Source organism: Oncorhynchus clarkii, chromosome 5, assembly GCF_045791955.1.
Source record: "Oncorhynchus clarkii lewisi isolate Uvic-CL-2024 chromosome 5, UVic_Ocla_1.0, whole genome shotgun sequence".
NCBI lineage: Eukaryota > Metazoa > Chordata > Actinopteri > Salmoniformes > Salmonidae > Oncorhynchus > Oncorhynchus clarkii.
The window spans coordinates 60,739,936-60,761,796 of NC_092151.1; the positions used below are offsets into that span (position 1 = coordinate 60,739,936).

Below are 21,861 nucleotides of genomic sequence, written 5' to 3' on the forward strand. Positions count from 1 at the left end.
ATTGTCCCAGACCTGCTGTTTTCAACTCCAATTCAATTAAATTCAAGAGCTTTATTGGCATGGGAAACATATGTTAACATTGTCAAAGCAAGACCGCACCTGCTGTCTCGATCTCTAAATACTCGGCTATGAAAAGCGAACTGACATTTACTGACCTGTTGCACTCTCTACAACCACTGTGATTATTATTTGACCCTGCTTGGTCATCTGCAAATGTTTGAACATCTTGAAGAACAATCTGGCCTTAATGGCCATGTACTCTTATAATCTCCACCCGGCACTGCCAGAAGAGCACTGACCAACCACCCTTCAGAGCCTGGTTCCACTCTGGTTCCTTTCTTCCTAGGTTCCTGCCTTTCTAGGGAGTTTTTCCTAGCCACCGTGCTTCTACATCTGCATTGCTTGCTGTTTAAAGTTTTAGGCTGGGTTTCTGTATAAACCCTTTGTGACATCTACTGATGTAATAAGGGCTTTATAAATACATTTGATTTTAACTGCCTGTGTTTAACTGGCACAGCCTTTAAGATTTAGCCCTGGGCCTGCAAGTTAGCAATAGATAGTGGCAAACTGAAATGCTTGTTTAGAAACTTTAGATTACTTGAGGGGCTTGCAGCTTTTTTTTAAAGGAGGATGTCCTTTAGCGCTGACCTTGTAACATCTTTTCCACAGAGTTTATAAACCCAGAAGTTGCAACATCGCAAGACTTCCGGGACCGCTTGTATAACAGACCAGGTCGTGGTTTGAGAAATCATTGAGAGAAGTGAACAATTCTTCCTAAATTGTTAATTTTCTCAAAATATAAAGGGACAGCGTATATTCGAGCCAATGTCTTAAGTAGTTGAACATGTTATTACTCCAACCTCGTGAAAGTGACGAACTGACACGTTTTCATTTGTCAAAAAAAAAAAACTTTATGTGAAAGGTGTGCCTTTGATTTGACGGCGTGCACATGCGCAGTTCTGCGCGAGACGACCGTTTCTACGCATGAGCTTTGCTCCCCAACGTCGACTCCAACTGCGATCAGGGATTTATATTGGAGAATCAGTTTTAGCCGATCATACTGTACTGTCTTTGATATAAGCGCCATGGATGAGATATGAAAAAAAGAAAGGAACACGATTGCCATCTAGTGGAGAACGGGTTAATCGTGTTGAAGTCCTTTGCCAGTACCGTCGTACATAGAAGAGCTTAATCTCTATTACAATACGGCAACTTGCCCTCAGTTGTGAGATCAGACATGGCGTCTTCATTGATTTGCTGTGAAACACAGAGCAGGTAAGAAAACGTGTTAGTTTGGCATTTTAACACACTGTGTGCGGGCAAGATATCTAATGTTATACCTTTAGATTTGTCGCCACATTCGATTAACAGTGAAAAATAAACGTGTTTGTGTTAGCCCCCCAAATAATCGTCTGACATTTTGCTGAACTCAGTTCTCGTATATCGAGGCGAATTGAGGTCGCGGAATTAGCTACAACGTTGTCCCCATCAGACTATTCTTGTAAAAAGGTCCTGTACCCAGTGCTCAAATTCATACTTAATAGGTTACTTTTATCGAATCGAACCTCCGACTTTTTCCTAATTTGTGGCGCTCAACTCTGTGCGAATGTGCATGGGCCAATTTAATATTTTTATATAGTATGACCAACGAGGAAAAAGTCATACTTTTAATAAAAACGTCCAAATTAACCCCGCGGAAGGCCCGCAGTTGTACATGTAAGTGTTCTCAGAATCGACTGATCCAATGTTGTTGCCAGCTTCTCAGTCCCATCATTTTACAGTCATTCGATGAAGGCTTCTTCTGTATGGGGGAGTTTTGCTAACTGCGGCTCCTAACACCCGTGTCGGAAGACAGACGCCACAAAGGCGTTGAATCTGAGAAATAGTGTGAAGCATCCGCTTAGCGTTTTCACTCGCTACCAAATATGATAGTGAGAGAAAGCCCACTGGCGGGCAGTTGGAGAAGATGGTATCTGCAAATATTTTCATTGAAACATTTGATGTCAATAGAGTTTGATGTTCACAAACTGGAATCTATTATGAATAGAGTGGACTAAGGTTCGTAGACTTTACCCTTTGCAAAAGTGTTTTAAAAAATCGCGTTGTTTAGAAAGAGTGCAAAGGCGAACTGAGTTATTGCACACGCTCACTTCAAAGTAGGCGTTCCCTAACGGATATATGCAGATGACGCTATAACGCCAATAGGATCTCGCTAGCTCTTGCTTAGCACTGACCCCTCCTTGCTTGTTTTGCCCACTGGAAGACCACAGCCTGTCGTTATCTTGGTTTAGTTATATAAATCTTTGGAAATACTGTCAGCTGCAACTCTGTTAAATAATCATTATTTTGATGTGATTTGAAAGTAGAGGGATTTATGTTTCTAGAACCATACCGCAATTGAGAATTGATTCAAGTTTAGATTGAGTATGTGGCTGTTTTGACTTCCAGAGACAAATTTCCTTTAAACAGAACATGTAAGGTCCTCGGACCAACTACGCCTCGATAGAAGAGAATGGAATCGAGGCTTCCTCAGCTAAGCTCAATGCTGAAATCTCTTTAACATCCTAGAAGGAACATGTAGCAGTCCTGCTGCAGCATGATGATGTCATGACTGTAAAATTGCTGTGTGTCTTTTTTGTTTTTTACAGAGTAAGCTCGGTTTTAAACAGAGATGTCAAGCAATTTGGGAAGAAGTACATGTTTGACTCAAATGAAGAAACTTGCTGGAACTCTGACCAGGTAACTACAATCACAATATAGCCGCGCATACCTCAAAAGGGCCAGCATCGGCACATTCTCGTGCGCCTCTATTGCCTCCTTCCCCACGAAGTGTGCACTTGTTCACTTCCCTTCATGAATTTGAAAGTAAATGACTGGTATATGGATCTATCCCAGGCCAAGATTAATCTAATTCAATTGATGGGGAGTAGTGACTGAGTGCACACCTGGAGGAGAGATCATTAGGATGCACTATGTGGTTATGATATTAATACTAGTATTATTATTAGGCTACCCTTAGCCTATGCTCACAAAGGTGAGGTGAAAGCCTGTTGCCAGAGGCTAACTAGTAGCCACCCTATGACATAGGATAGCCAGAATTGTTTTGACCTAAGCTCAACAATGTACATCTTTCCCTACAGGTCAAAACGCTCTGCTGCAATAATATAGGCACAGTTGAGCCAGTGTGGGATAAGGTTAAAAAACATAACCTCAATCCAGGGATGGAAGATATCGCTGTACTCCTAATTATCCCAACTGACAAATTGAGAAAATGTAAGTACTGCTAGTTTTGAATTAAACTGCCATTTTCATCCTCATGCTAGCCTAAAGCAGCCCATTGGATTCCATGAAAATGTGATGTGTAGTATTTGGTTGAGTTGCTATGGAATCCAATGGGTTGCTTTAGCCTAGCTAACCTAGCATGAGGACGAAAAAGGCAGTTTAATTAAAAACCAGCAGTATTTCATTATTCTCGATTTGTCATTTGGGATAATGGAATTAGGAGTATTAGGAGTACAGCAACATCTTCACCGGTCTAAGGCACTGCATCTCAATGGTAGAGGCGTCACTACAGACCCTGGTTCAATACCAGGCTGTATCACAACCGGCCATGATTGGGAGTCCCATAGGGCGGCACACAATTGGCCAAGTGTTAAAGTTTGGACGGGGTAGGTCGTGATTGTAAATAAGAATTAGTTCTTAACTGACTTGCCTAGATACATTTTTAATCCCTGTATGTAACATTATGGCAGCCGAACCTTTTGAGTTTTAGGGAAAGATGTACTGGTTGCTCTGGTTGAAACAATTAATATCATCATAATAATAATATGTGACATACAGTCATGCTCAACCATATTCTGGCTACCCCATAACACTGTCACTACTTTCCCTTTTTACAGGGTGATTCTCAGTGGGTTACTCTTGAATTCCCACAGCCAGTCAGAGTGTCTGAATTAAAGGTGCAGTTCCAAGGAGGCTTTTCAGGAAAAACATGCAGATTGGAAGGTAATACAAACACACACACTCTTTTAGTAAGTGTATCACAATGAAGTTGTGATTTGAAATGATTTGTATTATAACATTGTCATACTATGCTTTAATAACATATATGTTTTTAAAAAGAGACAGACTCTGTCCATGTCAACAATCCTGAAAATGTTTCTACTTGTTTTCCCCTCAGGAAGCCCAAAAGCTGGAGAATTGGCAAAAATCACACATTTCTACCCTGAAGACAACAGCTCACTACAAATATCCTTCAATGTATTATTAAATGTCTCTAAAAATCATACCAGTTCAAATGAGTTGGTAAGTAAGCCTTGTCCGAGCCAGAAAGGCTCCTGCCCTACGGGCCAATCTCCTGTTTCTATAGCGTGAATAGGGTGACCACATGTCCCGGATTGTGCTGGACAGTCCTGCATTTTGGCCATTTGTCCCGCAACCAAACAATCATGTCCTGCATTTTATCAATAAATTCAAACAAAACACATTTACGAAAAAGGTTGATTTGTCCAGTATTTCAGTCAGACATTCCAACCTATCTTTTGCAGTCACGTTGTACTTTTGATAAGATACAGTGTCTTGCAAAAGTATTCAGACCCCTTTTATTTGTTCCCATTTTATTGGTACAAAGTGGAATTAAAATTGATTTAGTTGTCATTTTTTTGGCAACAATCTACACAAAATACTGTCAGTGACAAAAATGTATAATACACATGTCGATAACACCAATATAGCCGTTGCATCAGTATTCAGCCCCTTTGTTTAGTCAAGCCTAAATTAGTTCAGGAGTAAAATTTGTCTTAACAAATCACATAAGTAATTACATGGAATCTGTGAAATAATAGCGGTTGACATGATTTTTGAATGACTAACCCTTCCTCTGTCACCCATACATATAAATCTGTAAAGTCCCTCAGTCAAGTATTACATTTCAAGCAAAGATTTGACTATAAAGACCCGGGAGCTTTTTGAAAGCCTCATAAAGAAGGGCAGTGATTGGTAAATGGGTAACGATAACAAATCAGAGATTGAATATCTCTTTAAGCATGATCAAGTTAATAATTATAATGTGGATTATTTATTAAACTACCATTACAGATAGTCATTCTTCTGAACTGCAGGACAGGAATGAAACTGCTCAGGGATGTTACTGAGGCCATTGGTGATTTAAAACCACTACAGAGTTCAATGGCTGTGATGGGAGAACTGAGGATGGATCAACAACATTGTAGTGACTAAATGACAGAGTACAAATATACAGAATAAAAATATGACAAAACATGAATCGTGTATGCAACTATGCACTAAAGTAATACTACAACAAAACATGGCGAAGGAATAAATATTTTCGCCTAAACGCTAAGCCTTGTGTTTGGAACAAATCCAACAGATCAGCTTCCTAGTTTCAAGCATGGTGGTGGCTGCATCATGGTATGGGTATGCTTGACATCGGCAAATACTGGGGAGTTTTTCTAGGTAAAAAGAAATCAAATGGAGCTAGGCACAGGAAAAATCCTAGAGGAGAACCTGCTTCAGTATGCTTTACAACAGACACTAGGAGAGGAATTCACCTTTCATTAGGAGAATAACCTACAACACAAGGCCAAATCTACAGTGAAGTTGCTTACCAACAAGACAGTGAGTGTTCCTGAGTGGCCAAGTTACAGTTTTGACTTAAATCTGCATGACATTTATGGCAAAACTTGAAAATAGCTGTCTAGCCATGATCCCCAACATCCTGACAGAGCTTGAAAATTAAAAAGAAAAGACAAAAAAAATATAAATATATATATATATATAGTGCCTTGCGAAAGTATTCGGCCCCCTTGAACTTTGCAACCTTTTGCCACATTTCAGGCTTCAAACATAAAGATATAAAACTGTATTTTTTTGTGAAGAATCAACAACAAGTGGGACACAATCATGAAGTGGAACGACATTTATTGGATATTTCAAACTTCTTTAACAAATCCAAAACTGAAAAATTGGGCGTGCAAAATTATTCAGCCCCCTTAAGTTAATACTTTGTAGCGCCACCTTTTGCTGCGATTACAGCTGTAAGTCGCTTGGGTATGTCTCTATCAGTTTTGCACATCGAGAGACTGACATTTTTTCCCATTCCTCCTTGCAAAACAGCTCGAGCTCAGTGAGGTTGGATGGAGAGCATTTGTGAACAGCAGTTTTCAGTTCTTTCCACAGATTCTCGATTGGATTCAGGTCTGGACTTTGACTTGGCCATTCTAACACCTGGATATGTTTATTTTTGAACCATTCCATTGTAGATTTTGCTTTATGTTTTGGATCATTGTCTTGTTGGAAGACAAATCTCTGTCCCAGTCTCAGGTCTTTTGCAGACTCCATCAGGTTTTCTTCCAGAATGGTCCTGTATTTGGCTCCATCCATCTTCCCATCAATTTTAACCATCTTCCCTGTCCCTGCTGAAGAAAAGCAGGCCCAAACCATGATGCTGCCACCACCATGTTTGACAGTGGGGATGGTGTGTTCAGCTGTGTTGCTTTTATGCCAAACATAACGTTTTGCATTGTTGCCAAAAAGTTCAATTTTGGTTTCATCTGACCAGAGCACCTTCTTCCACATGTTTGGTGTGTCTCCCAGGTGGCTTGTGGCAAACTTTAAACAACACTTTTTATGGATATCTTTAAGAAATGGCTTTCTTCTTGCCACTCTTCCATAAAGGCCAGATTTGTGCAATATACGACTGATTGTTGTCCTATGGACAGAGTCTCCCACCTCAGCTGTAGATCTCTGCAGTTCATCCAGAGTGATCATGGGCCTCTTGGCTGCATCTCTGATCAGTCTTCTCCTTGTATGAGCTGAAAGTTTAGAGGGACGGCCAGGTCTTGGTAGATTTGCAGTGGTCTGATACTCCTTCCATTTCAATATTATCGCTTGCACAGTGCTCCTTGGGATGTTTAAAGCTTGGGAAATCTTTTTGTATCCAAATCCGGCTTTAAACTTCTTCACAACAGTATCTCGGACCTGCCTGGTGTGTTCCTTGTTCTTCATGATGCTCTGCGCTTTTGACGGACCTCTGAGACTATCACAGTGCAGGTGCATTTATACGGAGACTTGATTACACACAGGTGGATTGTATTTATCATCATTAGTCATTTAGGTCAACGTTGGATCATTCAGAGATCCTCACTGAACTTCTGGAGAGAGTTTGCTGCACTGAAAGTAAAGGGGCTGAATAATTTTGCACGCCCAATTTTTCAGTTTTTGATTTGTTAAAAAAGTTTGAAATATCCAATAAATGTCGTTCCACTTCATGATTGTGTCCCACTTGTTGTTGATTCTTCACAAAAAAATACAGTTTTATATCTTTATGTTTGAAGCCTGAAATATGTCAAAAGGTCGCAAAGTTCAAGGGGGCCGAATACTTTCGCAAGGCACTGTGTATATATATATATATATATGTATATATAATAAATATATATATATTAATATATATATATATATATATATAATTTATATATATATGTGTATATATATATATATAATTTATATATATATATATATATAATTAATATATATATATATATAATTTATATTTATATTGACTATTATATATATATATATTATATATATTATATAATATATATATATATATATATATATATATATTATATAATATATAATATATATAATATATAATATATTATATATATATTATATAATATATATAATATATAATATATATATATATTATATATATATATATATATATATATATATATATATATTATATAATATATATATATATATTATATATATATATTAGGGCAAATATTGCACAATCCAGGTGTACAAACAGCTTTTAGAGACTACTCAAGAAGACTCACTGCTGTAATCACTGCCAAATGTGCTTCAAACATGTATTGACTAAGGGAGCAGAATACTTATGCTACGACTGTATTTTAGTTCATTTTTTACGATGAATTAAAATAAATCTTCCACTTTGATAGCATTTTGTGTAGATAGGTGACAAAAAAATGACAATTCATTTTAATCCCACTTTGTAACACAAAATGTTAAACAATCCAAGGGGTCTGAATACTTTTGCAAGGCAATATTTAAGCACCTTTCAACGGGGTATGGAGGTAGGTGCCACGCACACCTGTTTGTATCAAGAACTGCAACACTGTTGCAACGCTACTAGCGATGTTAAACACTTCTCCAATCGTTGTTGAGTTCTGATATTAAGCGCACCGTGAGACGTATGCCAGTGTCATATCTTTTCAGTCTAAACTCCAGCTAAACTGAGAAGGGGGTAGCTGCATCCCAATATGACTGGAGAATGGGCTTGTGGGTGTGTCAAAAGGAAAGTAGTGGGCGTGTCAAGCAGGCTGCTATAGGTTAGGCAGTTATGATTTAGCCTTTTTTTCTCTCTCTTACCACGACACTTCCCGTACATTGAGCTACCATACCGCGAGAGTTTGGACTTCTGTTTTTAAGCCAGAGGATGAGACGTATTTCACTGTTAGTTTTGCACAAACATTTTTACATTTTCAGTTATAAAACTGACAATTGTTTATTTCTTTATTAAAAGTATTGATTATGGGTGTACTGTTGCTTCATGTGTTGTATGTGTGTGCTTACTGTAACTGTCCCCCTCATATTTGGCTACAAGGTAGGTAGTTCCCACGCCATTGCCGCACAGCAGCAATTGTCAAGCGGGAGCGAAGGGCACTGTTTCTCGGTGTTGTTGCCATCCATGCCCTCTTCATTGAGTAGTAGACTGTATGTATCAAGATGACATCTAGATGGTTATCAATATTAGTTGTTTCTTGTGTAGGCTGCTATCCTACATGAAATTAAATCATGTGGGAGAAAAAAATGGCTACGTTAGCTACCGCCACGACGTGACCGTGATATCCAGTAGGAAGCAATTCAAGTTGGCAGGCTCGTCGATACAACACCAGTGCACTGGTCGCTGACTTATCGACTCGTCGTGCAGCCCAATCAGCCACGCAAAACGGTCTTGAGTGGCAACAAATCTGCCCAATTAGTTGATTCACTTTCCATACACCCACTCCTTTTGACACACCCACTCAATCTATTAATTTAGGCTACACTGCCGCGAATGTCCTGCAAAATTATCCCTTTGTCCCACATTTGGTATTTTTAAATGTGGCCATACTAAGCATGAGATAGCCTGATGTACAAGCTACCTCAACTAGTCTTGTAATAGTTGTATACAAGTTGTAATAGTACAGAAAAGTTATGCCTGGCACTGGATACTGTAATACAGAAATGTTGATTTTAATGCTACATAGAGTACACAAAGCAGCTTTCAAACAATATTGTCCACTGCAGTTCTACTTATCTGGTTCTTAACTCCACACCCACAGCTTTCCCATTCAGGAGGCCCACATGGTGCACAGGCTAAAAATAGTGTTTGAGAACAGTGCTGACTTTTTTGGGCGAATAATTGTTTACTCCTTGGATGTCCTGGGGGAAAGAGCTTTGTGACGTTTTTGTTTCTTCATGAGAGAGAGCGAGACCTATAGGGAAAGAGGGTGTAGTAACATTGAATACCATGACTGCTGGAAGACTGTACCACCCACATGAACTTTGGAATGGGAACCATATCGGACTATTTTTGGTGAGGACATTTTTAGTTGGTCACCTGCTTGCATCACAGAAACAACAAGGGGATAAAGGAGGACTCTGAATCTGGATTTGTTATTGCAGCTTTACAGGCTTTAAGGTCACGTAACCACATGCCTATTGAAATGTTCTTGTGCCTTATTTGATTTGCCATTCCAAATGAACATTGTAAAATTCTTAAGCCATTTGTTTTTATTTGTTTACAATCACTTCATTTTTTAGAAATAGTTATTTAAACCTAGTATGATTGTCGTAAAAAAAATTACACATAAACGTCCTTAATATACAAAACATTTGAGAGGGTGCTTACCTTTTTGTGTCTGATGGTGACAGCTAGGGCAATTGGACTATACCCAGAATCTGCCTCAATGTTCATGTCTGCCCCTTCTATCTGAATTAAAATCACATTACCATATTTATTTGTGCCACTGAGATGACTACAGTACTTTGGTTTTGGAAATTACCTTCATTTTAATTAATTTATCGTGTGTAGGGGTATGAAGCATCATACCTAAGAGGGCCTTGGCATAGCTTATGTGGTTCCCGCAAACAGCGTAGAGGAGAGGGGTACCACCATTCTTATTAAACATGACAGACATCCATTAATAGGATGTGTGTTATTTCTGAAAGAATCAAGAGTCCTGGGGCAGTTAGTTACACCATTTAATGATATCATTTACAACCTTACACAGTCATAAGCATTAATATCTATTGAATGTTGGAGAAGATATTTCACTATGACTGCATAGCCTCCAGAGCTGGCCAGGGTCAATGCACTCTCCCGCTCCCATGCTATAGCACTAGGATCTGCCTCCTAAGACACACTACACAAGGACATAACAGACAGGTTACAGTCAATCACCACCCAGTATATGACTAACCATTGAATTCAATGAACGTGTCTAGAAATGTCCCTGATGTTTTCCAGGAGGCAATCCACCATGGCTTTCCCTCCAAATGCTGCTGACGAGATCCTGAGGTCCAATGTCGTGCCATTTATCCGCCACCATCACCTCATGTTTCAGCATGATAATGCACAGCCCCATGTCACAAGGATCTGTATACAATTCCTGGAAGCTGAAGATGTCCCAGTTCTTCCAAGGCCTGCATACTAACTAGACATGTCACCCATTGAGCATGTTTGGGATGCTCTGGATGAACGTGTACGACAGTATGTTCCAGTTCCTGCCAATATCCAGCAACTTCGCACCGCCATTGAAGAGGAGTGGGACAACATTCCACAGGCGACAATCAACAGCCTGATCAACTCTATGCAAAGGAGATGTGTTGTGCTGGATGAGGCAAATGGTGGTCACACCAGATACTGACTGGTTTTCTGATCCACGACCCTACTTTTTTTTTTAAGGTATCTGTGACCAACAGATCCATATCTATATTCCCAGTCATGTGAAATCCATAGATTAGGGCCTAATTAACTTATTTAAATTGACTGATTTCAACTCTAGCTCAGTAAAATCTTTGGAATTGTTGTGTGTTACGTTTATATTTTTGTTCAGTATATTATTACACAGGACACAGCACACAAGTCATAGTGATCATGCTGGTTGTACCATGCTACACAAGTCAGGCAAATTGTAGTCTTTGCACCATTGGTCAGTGGACATTTCTCACCTTTGCTCAGGTTTGTAGCCACCTGAGACCTCCCCTGAGCAGCTAGCTGATGGATGGACAAAACAGATGAGACATCAGTATAAAGGGTCAGTGTTATGTACATTTAGTTGTCCATATATTATACCAAGTAATATGCATAATATTTCAATCTCCCTCAGTTATATACTAATATAGTAAGCCTACAGTACAGAAAACTACAGAGGGGTCATTTTGGGCCATTCCTGTAACAGTGCGTTACCTATTGGATTATGAATGAGTATACACAGCAGTGTTTTAAGGTATTTTGCTTGTTTGTTTTTTTCTGAGTTCAGAAAGCCATTCTTACCGTCTCAATTAGAATTGTTAGATACTACTGCACTGTTGGAGTTAGGAACACTTCGCAACACCCGCAATAACACCTGCTAAATATGTGTATGTGATTTGATTTTATTTCATTTGAAGTAGCTGGTCGGACTGTGACCTCGTTCCCACGCTGCCTATTAATGGGGGAGTTGGAGTATTAACAAACTCGCATCCAAATCCATGTTCTCTGTAGTCACCATCACACCTGGTAGCAAGGAGCAATACAGAGATTGCATGATGCCTATAATCATTTGACAATTTAGGCAAACTGAAAATGGTGCAGCCCTTTATTGTAGACAAATTGACAAGTGTGATTACTGTATGAGAAATCCTATAGAGCGTTTAAAACCAACATATGTTGTTGTAGGACTGACAGTCATACCATTTAACCCATACTCTGGACGGTAAGGTAGTGAATTCCACTGCTAGGCCATCATCTGAGACCATGTGTATACTGGCTGCAAGATCTGGTATCTCATCACCATCTTTACCATCCATGGTCACTTGAATCAACATCAAAATATATATGACCATATAGAGTAAGCTCTGGCCAGCAGAAGAAAAAATATGGAACAAATGCTCTATATTCTGATTATCTCTCTGTTTGGCTTAATTTTCAAAACTGAAATGATGGAAAACCATTCCCCATCAGCTCATGCAAAATAGTAAAGTCTCAATGGCATAGTATACAAATATTAATTGTTACCTTTAGGTCGCAAGGAGTGCTTTTATATGTTCTGTTCACACTATGTATCGGATTAAATAGCAACATCATCATGCTTCTCTCCAACTTCCTAATGTATTAGATTATGTTTGACTGATCTACTATATTGTCTCAGTCCGTCACTTAACGCGGATTACGTCGAGAGAGGAAATATCGAAGAAAAAATGTCCAGCTCGTGTTGCAACCCGAACATGATTTGTGGTGCACATGACAATAACACGGAAGTCCCTCTGACTATTTCTGCTAACGTTTTTACATTAATTAAACCATTGTAACTATGTAATTATACAGCACTAGTCAAAAGTTTGGACACATCTACTCATTCAAGGGGTTTTCTTTATTTTTACTATTTTCTACATTATAGAATAATAGTGAAGACATCAAAACTATGAAATAACACATATTGAATCATGTAGTAGCCAAAAAAAGTGTTAAACAAATAGATTTTAGATTCTTCAAAGTAGCCAAACTTTGCCTTGATGACAGCTTTGCACACTCTTGGCATTCTCTCAACCAGCTTCACCTGGAATACTTTTCCAACAGTCTTGAAGGAGTTCCAACATATGTTGAGCATTTTCGGGCTGCTTTTCCTTCACTCTGCGGTCCAACTCGTCCCAAACCATCTCAATTGGGTTGAGGTCAGGTGATTGTGGAGGCCAGGTTATCTGATGCAGCACTCCATCACTCTCCTTCTTGGTAAAATAGCCCTTACACAGCCTGGAGATGTGTTGGGTCATTGTCCTGTTTAAAAACAAATGATAGTCCCGCTAAGCGCAAACCAGATGGGATGGCGTATCGCTGCAGAATGCTGTGGTAGCCATGCTGGTTAAGTCTGCCTTTAATTCTAAATAAATAACAGACAGTGTCACCAGCAAAGCACCATCACACCTCCTTCTCCATGCTTCACGGTGGGAACCACAAATGCAGAGATCATCCGTTCACCTACTCTGCGTCTCACAAAAACACGGAGGTTGGAACCAAAAATATCAAATTTGGACTCATTAGAACAAAGGACAGATTTCCACCGGTCTAATGTCCATTGCTCATGTTTCTTATCCCAAGCAAGTTTCTTCTTCCTATTGGTTTCTTTGCAGAAATTCGGGCATGAAGGCCTGATTCACGCAGTCTCCTCTGAACTGTTGATGTTGAGATGTGTCTGTTACTTGAACTCTGTGAAGCATTTATTTGGGCTGCAATTTCTGAGGCTGGTAACTCTAATGGACTTATCCTCTGCAGCAGAGGTAACTCTGGGTCTTCCTTTCCTGTGGCGGTCCTCATGAGAGGCAGTTTCATCATCGTTTCTCTGTGCTTCTTTGAGCTGTTCTTACCATAACATGGTGTTGGTATTTTACCAAATAGGGCTATCTTCTGTATACCCCCCTACCTTGTCACTCCACAACACAACTGATTGGCTCAAATGCATTAAAAAGGAAAGAAATTCCACAAATGAACTTTTCACAAGGCACACCTGTTAATTGAAATGCATTTCAGGTGACTACCTCATGAAGTTGGTTGAGTGAATACCAAGACTGTGCAAAGCTGTCATCAAGGGAAATGGTGGCTACTTTGAAGAATCTCAAATTTTTTGGTTACTATTTGATTCCATATATGTTATTTCATCGTTTTTATGTCTTCACTATTATTCTACAAATTAGAAAAATAGTAAAAAATAAAGAAAAACCCTGGAATGAGTAGGTGTGTCCAAACTTGACTGGTACTGTATACAGTATAGCATATAAGATGGAGGACCAGGAGATTCAACTTCATGTTAAAAGTGGTCATTAGCGAATACTTTAACTAACGTTAGCAAGCCAGCTCGCTAGTAACTTTAGCTGGCTGCACATTAGCTAGCTACGGTAGCTAAACAGCTATCGTTAAGTAGCTAGTTAGCTAACGATACCTGTCTTAACCATACATAGCTTTGGTAAACCTAGCTATATTATTGTATGGTTATCTCTGCAGTGACTGAAAAATTAACTGAGAGCCTGTACGTATTGGCTAACTAGCCATCTTTATCGACTGCAAGAGCACTTTAGAAGGTCCCTTCCAGGACTAGTGCTACACGAAGTAATTGGTGACTCCAAAGCAAAAGCTTACATACTAATGGATAATAAGGATACTACTAAGGATACTACTAAGGCATACTACTAAGGATAATAAATGTAGGTAGACATTTGTTACTTTACAGTAGCTATATTGCTGGGCTGTCCAAAAACGCACATCAAAGAAATCATAGCTACTTTTGCAGTAACAACATTCATTTATCTCTGCTCATCTCTCCCAGACAGATATGCAGCTCTGGGAGGAGCCAAGTTAAGGAGCAATCTACACTGTAGAATATGCATGCAGGTAACCTATAGCTAGGTCTACTGTATAGGTTTTTAATTATATTGACAACATTAATTTGCAACTTAATATTGTGAGCTCCTCTACATCCCCAGCTAGTGCAGGCTTCTTCTTCATGTTCAGAGGGCTGAGCAGGATTACAATTAAGAATCATTACCCCCTACCCCTGATGTCCACCGCCTTCGAGATGGCCCATGGGGCACAATTCTTCACCAAACTGGACCTACGCAACGCTTACAATCAGGGAGGGAGGTGAATGGAAGACTGCCTTTAACACTCCGAGTAGCCACTGAGTATTTAGTCATGCCCTTCAGATGATCGAACTCACCGGCTGTCTTCCAAGCTTTGTTCAATGACACTCTTAGGGATATGTTGAATCGGTTCATTTTTGTTTACCTCGACGGCATCCGGATCTTCTCCAAAACCCTTACGGAACATATACTGTACCTCCACCAAGTCCTGAGACGCCTCCCGCAGAGCCAACTACAGTGATTCCTCCTTTAAAATGTGTGTCACATTGCAGGCTGCTGCAGGATTCTGTGGCACGTTATTTATTTGTCGGCCATTTATTTTCTGTTAATGTGAGTTAGTGCTAGTTTGACCACCAGAGGGCATCTTTGAGAAGCATTTGACAGTCTTCCATATTGGCATTACCAGAGAATTTAAAACCTCTTTTTAAACATAGTATATGAGAAAGATTTGAAGAAATGTGGCTTAATTTGATTAATATTATGGTGTTTCTATTCCGAGAAACGAAAAATGAAACCTTCAGGGTTTCTGTTAGAAAACATGGCTCTGTACAAGGTGACGGTCAGGAGTAGGCTACAGCATAAGAGGATTGGACGAATCTAAATTAATATCTAAGGGGCATAACATTTCCACACCCTGATTGTAGTGTAACTGAACTTTCAGTTGAGCGTACTTGCACTTTGCCTTCTCTACAGGTAGTTAATGCTGTTGCTATGCAACCTCTTGCTAGCTATTTCATATAACAAATGACTAGTTAGAAATGTTTCGACTTTGGGTGTGTTCTTAAATTAAATCGAGTGCCAGCGCTCATAAATTCAGAGCGTTGTCCGTTTGTAAATTCAGACCGTTTCGCTCTCGGAGTGCACACTGGACTTTTGGACTGAGGAGTAGGGCTGATTTGAACATTCTGGCCTTACAACGGCAGTCAAGCACCCAAGCTAACGTTGGATAGCTTGCTAGCTACTTTCAGACACAAATGAGACCACTCTGACCATTTTACTCATTCTAGCAGAGCTGGTTAGGCAGTTTTCATGTTAACCAGAGCGTTGGTGGCTGTAACTGTGCTGCTGGCAACCATTTAATTACGCTTTTTTTTGCCAATCTTTACTGACACCGATCATATTCAACGGATGTTGAGCACTCATAAATTCATTATTCTGCGTCTCTGGGGAAACTCTTAACGACAGTGCTCTGAAATCGGAGTAGATAGCCAGAGCGAATTTACGAAAGCCCCCGAATGTCCATTGAGAACGCACAATGACTATACCATTTAGCTAAGCTAAGAATGACGGGAATAATCAAGTCAATAAACATTGGGTAGTTAGCCTATAGTTAATATACTGGCAAGTTTGATTTATAACTACTAATGTTAGGTACATAGATAACATACCGCTGTAATGATATTCTATGTGGTTCGTAAGGACAGTGAGATGCGTTCTGTCTCCTAGAGATGAATGTACTTTGGTGCGAAAAGTGCAAATCAATCCCAGAACAACAGCAAAGGCCCTTGTGAAGATGCTGGAGGAAACAGGTACAAAAGTATCTATATCCACACTAAAACGAGTCCTATATCGACATAACATGAAAGGCCGCTCAACATGGAAGAAGCCACTTCTCCAAAACCGCCATCAAAATGCCAGACTACGGTTTGCAACTGCACATGTGGACAAAGATGGTACTTTTTGGAGAAATGTCCTCTGGTCTGATGAAACAAAAATAGAACTGTTTGGCCATAATGACCATCGTTATGTTTGGAGGAAAAAGGGGGAAGCTTGCAAGCCGAAGAACACCATCCCAACCATGAAGCACGGGGGTGGCAGCATCATGTTGTGGGGGTGCTTTGCCGCAGGAGGGACTGGTGCACTTCACAAAATAGATGGCATCATGAAGAAGGAAAGTTATGTAGATATATTGAAGCAACATCTCAAAACATTGGTCAGGAAGTTTTAGCTTGGCCTCAAATGGGTCTTCCAAATGGACAATGACCCCAAGCATACTTCCAAAGTTGTGGCAAAATGGCTTAAGGACAACAAAGTCAAGGTATTGGAGTGGCCATCACAAAGCCCTGACCTCAATCCTATAGAACATTTGTGGACAGAACTTAAAAAGCGTGTGCGAGCAAGGAGGCCTACAAACCTGACTCAGTTACACCAGCTCTGTCAGGAGGAATGGGCCAAAATTCACCCAACTTATTGTGGGAAGCTTGTGGAAGGCTACCTGAAACATTTGACCCAAGTTAAACTCATTAAAGGCAATGCTATCAAATACTAATTAGGTGTATGTAAACTTCTAACCCACTGGAAATGTGATGAAGGAAATAAAAGCTGAAATAAATCATTCTCTCTAATATTATTCTGAAATTTCACATTCTTAAAATAAAGTGGTGATCCTAACTGACCTAAGAAAGGACATTTTTACTAGGATTAAATGTGAGGAATTGTGAAAAACTGAGTTTAAATGTACAGTGCCTTGCGAAAGTATTCGGCCCCCTTGAACTTTGCGACCTTTTGCCACATTTCAGGCTTCAAACATAAAGATATAAAACTGTTTTTTTTTGTGAAGAATCAACAACAAGTGGGACACAATCATGAAGTGGAATGACATTTATTGGATATTTCAAACTTTTTTAACAAATCAAAAACTGAAAAATTGGGCGTGCAAAATTATTCAGCCCCTTTACTTTCAGTGCAGCAAACTCTCTCCAGAAGTTCAGTGAGGATCTCTGAATGATCCAATGTTGACTTAAATGACTAATGACGATAAATACAATCCACCTGTGTGTAATCAAGTCTCCGTATAAATGCACCTGCACTGTGATAGTCTCAGAGGTCTGTTAAAAGCGCAGAGAGCATCATGAAGAACAAGGAACACACCAGGCAGGTCCGAGATACTGTTGTGAAGAAGTTTAAAGCCGGATTTGGATACAAAAAGATTTCCCAAGCTTTAAACATCCCAAGGAGCACTGTGCAAGCGATAATATTGAAATGGAAGGAGTATCAGACCACTACAAATCTACCAAGACCTGGCCGTCCCTCTAAACTTTCAGCTCATACAAGGAGAAGACTGATCAGAGATGCAGCCAAGAGGCCCATGATCACTCTGGATGAACTGCAGAGATCTACAGCTGAGGTGGGAAACTCTGTCCATAGGACAACAATCAGTCATATATTGCACAAATCTGGCCTTTATGGAAGAGTGGCAAGAAGAAAGCCATTTCTTAAAGATATCCATAAAAAGTGTCGTTTAAAGTTTGCCACAAGCCACCTGGGAGACACACCAAACATGTGGAAGAAGGTGCTCTGGTCAGATGAAACCGAAATTGAACTTTTTGGCAACAATGCAAAACTTTATGTTTGGCGTAAAAGCAACACAGCTGAACACACCATCCCCACTGTCAAACATGGTGGTGGCAGCATCATGGTTTGGGCCTGCTTTTCTTCAGCAGGGACAGGGAAGATGGTTAAAATTGATGGGAAGATGGATGGAGACAAATACAGGACCATTCTGGAAGAAAACCTGATGGAGTCTGCAAAAGACCTGAGACTGGGACGGAGATTTGTCTTCCAACAAGACAATGATCCAAAACATAAAGCAAAATCTACAATGGAATGGTTCAAAAATAAACATATCCAGGTGTTAGAATGGCCAAGACAAAGTCCAGACCTGAATCCAATCGAGAATCTGTGGAAAGAACTGAAAACTGCTGTTCACAAATGCTCTCCATCCAACCTCACTGAGCTCGAGCTGTTTTGCAAGGAGGAATGGGAAAAAATGTCAGTCTCTCGATGTGCAAAACTGATAGAGACATACCCCAAGCGACTTACAGCTGTAATCGCAGCAAAAGGTGGCGCTACAAAGTATTAACTTAAGGGGGCTGAATAATTTTGCACGCCCAATTTTTCAGTTTTTGATTTGTTAAAAAAGTTTGAAATATCCAATAAATGTCGTTCCACTTCATGATTGTGTCCCACTTGTTGTTGATTCTTCACAAAAAAATACAGTTTTATATCTTTATGTTTGAAGCCTGAAATGTGGCAAAAGGTCGCAAAGTTCAAGGGGGCCGAATACTTTCGCAAGGCACTGTATTTCGCTAAGGTGTATGTAAACTTCCGACTTCAACTGTACATACACACCGTAGAATGATAAATCATGCAATTATTATTCTTAAGCTAACCAAAAACATTTATCTACAAATGCCTGTTCTCGAACATTTTCAGTTTAATTCATTGAACTTTCTTTCATGGCAACTCATATGCAGGCCATGTCCTATTTTGTTTCATAGTCGATATATAATCATATTTCACGTGTAACGGTTAGCTTTTTTTTTACAGAAGGATGAAAGAACAGAATATGTCTCAGGGAATGCTATTCTGATATGTCATATGAAGAGTTACCGTAGACAAGAAAGTCAGGGCCATTAAGGCATGGATGACCCATGTGGGCTTTTCTTGTTCACATTGATACAAATCATAAATTGATAAGGTACTAAGATGTATGTCTCCATCAAATATGTTATTTTAACTTTTTTATTCTTACAAATTTTCAATGATGTATGAAATTGGAATTGTTTTTCATCAACTGGTAATGCGTACATAATGAAACAGGTTAATTCATGGCGGAGGACCACAGGACCACAGGGATTAGGTTCCCCCCCACCACACAAAAGCCTTTTCTTTCTCTCTGTTAGAGTGGAACGCATATGGAGAGATGTTTGGAGTGCTGTGACATGTCAGTACTACAAATTGCTGCACAGTTTGGAGGAAGAAGGCTACCTTGACCTGTCAAATTCTTTCCACCTCTTCCTTGTGGGATATGTGTTTCTACCTCGTCTGCGAGCAGCTCTGCAGCATTTCGGAGTTTGATTTATCACCCTTTTAAGTACAGAGGCGAACCTGACACCTCACCAGTTGTTGCCTTAGCACTACACAACTGATGATGATGATCAGGTCCAATGATCAGGTCGTCATCAAGCTTCAAGTGGTATTTATGTATTCATTTGTGATCTGGTAATGTAAAAGTCTAATGACATTATCTTCTATTGTTTGTCCTCATGTGTCTGTTTTTCAGCATGAGTACTCAGTAGCCACTTAGTATGGACACCAGGTGAGACTACACACAGATTCCTGTTGAATAGTCTCTTTAACTACCTTATTTTCGCAATAACAGTTGGTCTCCTTCACTTCATCCCCCTTCTCCCTAAATCCTATAGGTTATATCAGCTGTGTCGGTGAACCCCTCTCGCATCTGAACTGGCTGACACAGAGGGCACAGCATGATCATAGTTGAGAGGTCACTTGGTCGGGTCAACAGGAAGTATTATTAAATATGCTTTACATTGACATACAGGTAGATGTAGTAATACCAGAGTTAATGATCAAAGGTCAGTTTTGCATTTCACCTCCTGTTGATTATGATGACTGACTGTGTTAGAATAAAAAAAAACAAAGCTTAATCATGCTCTCTACCCACCTGTCGCTCGTCTGCATGTATGTTTTGATGTGAGAGAGGAAGCCAGTCCCGTCATCGCCACCTCACCCGCTCTTAAGATAACCTTCCAGCCGACTGGGAGCCCAAGGCTGGTTAGGAGACACTGCTAGAGACACGATGTAATTGTGATGAACTGAGAGAATATTAGGGTAGCACTGTAAGTCATTAATCATATGCTGTCTTCCCTGCTCCTGTTTTACCGCTTTCCTTTTCTGTCTTCTATACATCTTCCCACCTCTCTTTTTATAATGCACACCATATGTGCATTGAAGTACAGATTTAACTTTTATTCATAATGTATGTATTTATAACACCTGGATAATGAACTTTCAATAAAGCGTTTCACATTCTCCACTGGTTGAAAATATCTAATTGAAATAGTACACCTATCCTGTGCCCTCAGATTAATGCAGATGAAGGGAGTTAGATATGCATAGGAAGTGTAGTGTACTGTTTTTTCTTCTGTATATATGAATTACAAATCATCCTTTACTTAAATCATGTTTCTAGTCTATTGCATAGTTACAACATGTAATCATTGATGTCCCAGGAGCAGGAGTGGTAAACACTGAAGTCTATGATTGTAATACATACAGTACATGCAGACACAGCATCATTCAAAGAATGGCGTTTGATTCACCTGATATTGGATATGACTGAAAAAGAATGTCTCAGAGATTCATCCCTGAACCGCACCTTTATTTGCCCAGGAAGAGTGCATGATCAGTGAATATATTCAATGTACATGCTACAATGTGTGGATCTCATGGGTGGTAATAACTACAGTGCGTGTGTATATTGGACTTAGATCCTTGGCACAATAAAGTTATATTCTACTCAATCCATAGGCTTCATTAATGCCATTCAGACTGAAGTTGATACAACTATGATAGCTGAGGTTTATAGGCTCTGAACTAATATTCATACCAAACGTTTTAGGGTCCATACACAGATCGACTACATACTGTAGCTAGCTACACATCCATAGGCATAGAGTTATTTTTATCCTGCACTACACAATAAGCAAATAGTTAGCTATGCTACTTCAGCTGCATGGAAAATATAAGCAAGGCAAACTTACACTATTGTACATTCAATTTGCAGTAAATGCTTTAGCTAGCTAGATTCTTTACATCCACTGTTTTACAAGATGACAGCCTGGTTTGCTGGTTTTCTCAGGAGTCCCTAAAACATAAAACAACACAAATTACAATTTCATACCCATGTCATAATACTAGCTAGCTGGCTAATGTTAGCTAGTCATCTAAATAGCGATTTTCGTAAATTAACTTTATGACAAAGAAATATGCACAATCGTTTGTCTCTACATTAACTAATATATTCCTCTCAATTGTACATTTTTTTGCTTGACCCGTTATGACCTTTCTAATTCCTTATATTTGCTTCCACTGTAATGTTTTGTCAGCCATTTTTGCTGAAGAATGTCACCA

At 39.5% G+C, this 21,861-nt stretch overlaps 1 protein-coding gene across 1 annotated transcript; it reads left to right on the forward strand.

The window, feature by feature from the left end:
* Positions 1-1,149: 1,149 nt before the first annotated feature.
* On the forward strand, positions 1,150-9,722 carry LOC139410137 (nuclear receptor 2C2-associated protein-like). The gene is made up of 5 exons (XM_071155581.1): positions 1,150-1,275; positions 2,649-2,739; positions 3,900-4,005; positions 4,181-4,248; positions 9,370-9,722. The coding sequence occupies exons 1-5, from the start codon at positions 1,238-1,240 to the stop codon at positions 9,490-9,492; spliced, it is 426 nt and encodes a 141-aa protein (XP_071011682.1). The 5' UTR covers positions 1,150-1,237; the 3' UTR covers positions 9,493-9,722.
* Positions 9,723-21,861: the final 12,139 nt, after the last annotated feature.

What these genes read in the sequence shown, in the direction of transcription:
- LOC139410137 (XM_071155581.1), top strand. Translation starts at nt 1,238, where the DNA reads ATGGCGTCTTCATTGATTTGCTGTGAAACACAGAGCAG. An exon ending in CTTGCTGGAACTCTGACCAG is followed by an intron (nt 2,740 to 3,899) that starts GTAACTACAATC and finishes CCCTTTTTACAG; the next exon opens with GGTGATTCTCAGTGGGTTAC. An exon ending in AAGACAACAGCTCACTACAA is followed by an intron (nt 4,249 to 9,369) that starts ATATCCTTCAAT and finishes CTCCACACCCAC; the next exon opens with AGCTTTCCCATTCAGGAGGC.